At 41.5% G+C, this 6,752-nt stretch overlaps 2 protein-coding genes across 2 annotated transcripts in view; both read right to left on the minus strand.

Annotated features, from left to right (window-relative positions):
* The window catches only part of LOC118418401, a 57,206-nt gene extending 54,384 nt beyond the window's left edge, over window positions 1-2,822 (minus strand). Inside the window, exon 1 of the mRNA XM_035824285.1 lies at window positions 2,415-2,822. Within this exon, the coding sequence (XP_035680178.1) occupies window positions 2,415-2,655 (241 nt within the window). The 5' untranslated portion in view covers window positions 2,656-2,822. The remainder of the gene's footprint in view (window positions 1-2,414) is intronic.
* Window positions 2,823-4,518: 1,696 nt separating this feature from the next.
* LOC118418094 (neural cell adhesion molecule L1.1-like) overlaps window positions 4,519-6,752 on the minus strand; it is a 2,414-nt gene continuing 180 nt past the window's right edge. The window contains exons 2-3 of the mRNA XM_035823923.1: window positions 6,089-6,385; window positions 4,519-5,119 (exon numbers count right to left, since the gene is read on the minus strand). Coding sequence (XP_035679816.1) covers window positions 4,809-5,119; window positions 6,089-6,385 — 608 coding nt within the window. The 3' untranslated portion in view covers window positions 4,519-4,808. The remainder of the gene's footprint in view (window positions 5,120-6,088; window positions 6,386-6,752) is intronic.

The raw sequence follows: 6,752 nt of genomic DNA on the forward strand, positions 1-6,752 counted from the left end.
TTTACGAGTATCTAAAAATCCGCTTGAGACTTTATCTAAAGATCCATTTGTGACGTGCCCTAGGGCACACCACTTATCTTCCTGGACTTCATGACAAAATAAAGACGTACATACAAAATATTTACATACATGTCATGTTGCAGTTGACAGTACAGCAATTGGTAAAATTATCAATTTCCTTGAATGAACTTGAAGATTGGGGTGATCTATGAGACTGTCTGACTTCTATAACTAAAATACAGCTTTTAAGAGCAAATATTCGCTCATATTGGCCTGTTGTTAGAGTATATTTGCATGGTTAGGCCCCATTCGCATATAAGTGAAATCTGAAGAGCAACATTGCTCTCAATTCGCACGCCAAAGCAACCATGATAGTACTCGTAGAAGTGGCTTAATGCATTATCTGACAAAAGAACTTCTACATCGACGCACTCAGAAAGGAAATCTAAGAGAGAACTGCTCCATTCATGCTCACCAGTTGCCCCATAGTGAAAAAATGAGACAGAAGAGAGAAGAACATTCTTGCCAGCTGCGCTGAAGAAGCACACAATAATCCATACATTGTCTGATAAAGTCTACCGAAGATGCCCAGAGGAAATAGTTCGCAACCTCCGACGCTCGTAGTCAACTTTCCTTCCCTCCTCAGAGACTATACGAGTAAACTAGTGTATCCCATTGTTATACAACCGACCTAGAGAAGTTTGATGATAATTCTGAAACTTAAAAGATGTACAGAATGTACGACCGGCATACAATGACTTTTTGTTTGTTCGAACCTTAATTTATTGTTATTCACGAGAAGTTCACTACATGTAGGCCTGCAGGTCGCTTCACATCGATCCTAACCCAGCCCAACTGGCTATGATATCACCATTGCTACATTACAGCTAAGTCTGATGTGCTGAGCTAGAGATCCTTTCTTACATGCCACGCTACACACAGCACAGTGTACCCTGGCCGGGGCCGTATATTTGCACTTCTTTTATTACTGTTATTATTTACGGAACATACATCATGGATTTTTCAATTACTTCTAGCTTTAAATGCTTATGGATCTATTCCACACAATCCACGAGTCGGGTATTTCAACACAGTAGTATTGTCAATCAAGTCTATATTCAATGTCGTATCAACGATGAAACGTTCGTACAATGTCACTCAATGTGAAAAAAAAAACGAACCAGACAGGGTCCGCTTGGCAATGTGCTATTATCTCAGCGTCGGGTACTTTCAGAATCAATGACGGTACCGGTTAGATGAGATTCTAATAGCTTGAGATGTATGAGTGCACGGGAAAATAGACATAGCATGGAATTGAGTTCACATCAGAGGAACACGTCAATGAAATTTTACCGCTTTTCAATCGGCAAAGATAAACGTTTTCACCGCACTTATTGGTCAAGCAAATATTATGGCTGCGAATTTTACCTCATTACAACAGAAGAGACGCGCAATCGGGACATCTCGCTCAATTCATGACCCAGAAATAATCCGATAAATGACATTTCATTGAACGTAACTTCATCAGGAGAAGAAACCCGTGGGTCGACAACCTACTCCACCCTCCTCGCCCGCTTTGCGAGCGCCACAAATTAATCTGTCCGTCCTAAATGGACGCTTTGCTTAATGACACACGGCGCGTATACACTACACGGGTAGTAAGTCATAATACTGACCGCCTAAAAACCAATTTATCGTGGTGCCATATCTGAGGATACCGTATTTAGCAGCGGGAATAGCTAGGTCTTTCACTTACACAATGTGTGACAATGTAAATTGGACTATCTTTGGGGGCCATAGACTATACAAGTCCCTGCTATATCATATCCAGAATAGTACACTTTACGCCAAATACTTTGCAAGTAGTATTGTAGCTACTGTATGTGTCCGTGAAGAATTACATTACATTACATACATTGTACGACCTGCTAGATCTACTATAGTCAGCCATCACTAGCAACCTACTACGCATTGCAATAACGTATACAATTGTAGTATTGAAGAGGTGTTAGAGACTGTAATATGATGTTTGCATCAACTACTTATCTAATCATCGATGCTTTCGGCTCTGAACGAGAGTTGATGAAAATGTTTTCATTGTAGATTTCGCCGACAGCTAGTAAGGTTGGCATTTGGCTGAGATGAAATGCTTTGTGAATCAATATCCTTTGATCGTTCATCCCACAACAAGGGGCTTCTTTCAAACCCATGTGCCTCTACGGCTGCCAGTAACCGTATATAAGACACCTGGTTGAGACGTTTATGGCATTAAATCAATGGCAATCATGATTATGAGTAGATAACGGGAAGGAGCATACAGCTCTGTTGTTGGCTGAATGTCAGCTACTATTGACGTTCACTCCACTGTGAATTAGAAATAGCATTGTGAGTAAAAGAAATTGCGTTCAATTTACCATGATAGGTCTTCCCTGTAAGGTATCCATCGACGCCGTTCCCCCAGTTGTCGGTAAGCTCGAGGCGGTATGCCCGGCTGGACGCCCCTGCTTTACCGTGGCCCGGAGTCAGGTCTTGGCAGGCGACCGACGGTGCTCCGAACGGGTACGCCCGCGAGTACCCGACGATGCCAACGAGGACAGCCCCGATGAAATGTAGATAGCTCCCTCCCGGGTTCTCTAGCGGTCTCAGCATCCTCATAGAAGCATGGCGTAAGTTCAACTAAAAGCAATGAACGTGTTATTTCACCAGCATCTGCGAGCATTAGCACTCCTACAAGCCTCTGTGCAATTGTCGCCGTGTTAAAACCACCAGCTGACATACAAGGAGTATAGCCTTAGACATGGTTCTACCTATGACATTGCAGAATGAAGATTTGGATGTTTTGAAGGCGTGGCTTCGTGCAGCCAGCCTGGTCTGATTGACGTCTAGCTGTAGTCAGGTGACCACCTCGTACGCGACCTGACTGAACAATAACGGCTATATAGCTGGGGCAATGAAAGTCGAATTCACGCCGCAGGCCTGGCTTATGAAATTCGAGTAAAAAAACAGACCAGCAAATGAGGTTTTTGCGCCCCTGATTGGCTTTTTGTTTTGCTCTAACAACAATTAGATATTCGGTCATATTGAATATGTCATCATAAACCAAGAAGGTTTTAATAAGGGAAATGAAATGTTGATAAAACCATTGCAATATCATGAACGCTGTGATACGAATTGTACTTCCAAAGATGAAAAACACATTCCATTCAATTCTATTTCTTATAATTTAATGTAATATACCACAATGTCTGAGCGGAACACGTAAAATGGATTCGACAACAAGATAAGAAATTAGCATATGCGACATGTGAGCTGGAAAGCCATAGTGCGCACATGAATACTTGATGTAGGCAAATTCAGGGAATTTGTGAATGCAGTACGTGTGCACGTGATATTACGAATAAAGATGATTCCTTTGTTAGAGTAGTAAACACTCTCGAACCGGGACGGGGGGCTGTATAAACCTCCGGCAACCTTTGATCCATTGTTGACGTCACACGTGCAGAAAGTCACGTTTCCAGAGCTATGGGGTCAGATAGCGTATTTGGGCGCATTTTTGCGAGTCTCGATTTTTTAATTGGCAAACAAAAGCTTGAATTCTCTACAATATAATTTACCCACTCAGCTGAACTTTCAGGCGAAGATAGCTTCGGATTTTGTATGAAGAATGGGAAGACAGAGAGCATCACTTTACAGACCTGCCTCGATATGAGTCTTTCTGTAAAACTCAATAAAACATGTTGAGACGTATGGGCAATATCGTTTTCCTGTACAAGCTATCACTTGTCACTGTCTTCCAGGACGAGATAAAATGTCAAGTGTTATCTGTCACGCTAAGGAACAATTTCCTGTTACAATTGGAAACGCAGATAGTGACTTAAGCGATCCATACCTTACATCTCTACGTGGCAAGAATGTCAATGCCACATGAAGTTTGGGCATTAAACACTGCAGCCGTTATGACAAGGCTGGAAATTGGGGTCACCTTATAGAGATAAAAAGTTTCAATAGCCAATGTCATTGCAATAGACAAAGTTAACTTGTGGACGAATAAAGTACTTGGGACATTTTAGCTCGTTGGAAAGCAAGAGGTTCCAGTATGATCTATTTACCATGGAGATATTGGCAAGATTGTATTTCTGTAATGTCTTGACAAATATATGTTCGACTCAGAATGAAATTTTCTTTGTACTGAATAAAATAGTATTCGAGTCGATCTGCAAGTGGCGACCATTCATTCAAATTGATTGATTCTGCGAAGATGAGCACGCGTTGGTAGTTGGTGATGGAAGAACACAATGATTAAGAAATAGTTCTCATGCAATAAGTTTTAATTCTTTTGGGTAGCATGACAGAGAATACGTGATAAGATAACTGTGCAGAATATTTGACATTTGTCCATTTTTACTAGTAATTAGCCCACAACATCAGCATAACACATGTACCAACATGTCTGTGTTGCATACCCAAGGATTGTGCTGACTTTTACTTTTTTTTCTCAAGGCCAAAAACATATCAGTACCATTTTATTTCTACAATTTTCATTGATGTCTGAGCAGAGTAACATATGCAAAAGTCGGACGGTTTCTAAGGTACAGATTGTAGTTGATTTTTCAATAGCAATCTATATACTCCATTGTATTTTTGCATTGAGGTTTAAATTAATGGAAAGATGACATAGTTAAGACGAATTTATAGCAACGATAGATTTGAGATAAATTTTGTATTCTGCAAAGGGATCAGTTAGCCTGCGTTACATAAACTTTCGCAGTGCTAATTGACAGGTCAGTAGGGCGGACAGTGAGCGCTAATTAGTCAGGCTTGGCATCTGTAACCCCCGTCAAGGTAACGCTTTTCGAGGTTTTGCTCGCACTCTTTGCAAACAGCTTGATGGTGTAGGCTGAGTCAGGCTCCAGATCCTCGATCACGTACTCAGTAGCGAGTTGTGGCACCACACGTATCGGGGCAAGGAAGGGAAGACTCGTTCCTGACGCCTTTTCCTTGTACTGCAGGAAGTAGTCCTCCCAGGGGTCGTCCTCGACACGCCCAGGTTTCCATGACAGGGTTAGCGAGGAATCCGTCCTTTTCTTGATGGTGAGAAAGTCCGGATGAGCAGGAGCCCCTGAGGGTAGGTAGATGATGTGGTACTGAATACAAAGCATCTGGTCAACTTCCCATAGATGTTTTGAACTTCAAAGAAAACGTTTTAGATTACATATGGTTCCACCCGAGACTAATTGTAACATCAGAATAATGATGAAAAAATGATATATTGCGGCCATTATAGAGTCGCAATGAAATAGCATTATTAAGAAACTTCAAATCTCAACATGATCATATAACTTACATCTATGTACATGACAACAGGGTATCATATGGGTGTGAAATAATTACCATTACTCAATGATGTAGGTATGAATGAGAGTGTAGCACAGAAATTTAAAATTGCGCCTAATATCAACAATGCATTTACGAGGGGCGTGCAATTAGTAATGGTCCTGACCCTTTTCCCATAGCAGGAGATTAATGAAACTTGGCACAGTTATTAGTCTTTCTCTTCATAGGAATCACCCAGAGTTATGCATTTCTCCCATCGTTTGATGCAGCTCTGGACACCGATTTTGTAGGACACCCCAGGTTGGTCCTCCAACTGATGCCTCATCAATGGCACAAGAGGGACGACCAGGTCTGGGAGCTGTTTCCACAGACTTCCAGCCACGTTTGAATTCAGGATGCCAGCGTTTTACAAGGTCATATGATGGGGCATCATCACCATAAGTTTCATTTATTTCATCAAAAGTCTTCTTTGGTGTGCGTCCTTTCAAATACAAAAACCGGATCACTGCGCGACACTCAACTGGTTCCATTTCACACCTGGTCCATTTCGCACCTGACTAAGTTCAAACACCAGTAAATCAGAAACCACAATTAGTTCAGAGCTGTCTTTTGCAACATAACCCATAGAGATATGAATTATTACACATACAAAATTTCATTTAGATCAGACAACTGGAAGTGGGTCAGGACCATTACTTATTGCACGCCCCTCGTAATGTATAAAAGAGTGTTTGATAAAATCACAACTGGTTACCTCTTGTAGTTCCCTCGGCGTCTTGAGCCTGGTAGTCCCCTGGCCCTAGCTCATTCACTCCCCTTACTCTTACCACATACGTTGTGCTCTCCTGCAGGTCCTCAATCTGATGGTTGTTGACGTTCGATGTCTTGACTTCGATCGGCGGTGCAGTAAAGTTGTCATCTCGGTCCTTGTCTCGATACGTGATTTCAAAGTATTGCTCAGACCCTCCGTCATATCCTGGCATCCAGCTCACGTTCAGCGCGTCGTAACAGTTGGATATGAGGGTTACGTCTGTTGGAGGTGACGGTTTTTCTGAAAAAAAAAAGAGTTGAATGTTGTGTTTCGGGTTACGGTCCTGAAAAAATATGGTCAGGTCGCTCTTTTCTATTTACTAGTATCCCAGCCGAAGTTATCCAACAAAACATACAAACTCGCTATTGATATAAACATAGTCTAATCATTAACGAACAGATGCTAAAGGCACTTCTGTTTTACCTACTCACATATACGTAGCTTTGGCGCTGGAACCATAATCATGAAACAAATGAAATATCATGGTAAAGGGCAATAAAGAATATGTATAATGCCATGAAATCGATGCAGTATTTACGGATATATCAGTAAACGAAATCAAGTTGACTACAATAGCTAATTCAAATGTTACGGTGTTGTGTAACTG

This window comes from Branchiostoma floridae, chromosome 6 (assembly GCF_000003815.2).
Source record: "Branchiostoma floridae strain S238N-H82 chromosome 6, Bfl_VNyyK, whole genome shotgun sequence".
NCBI lineage: Eukaryota > Metazoa > Chordata > Leptocardii > Amphioxiformes > Branchiostomatidae > Branchiostoma > Branchiostoma floridae.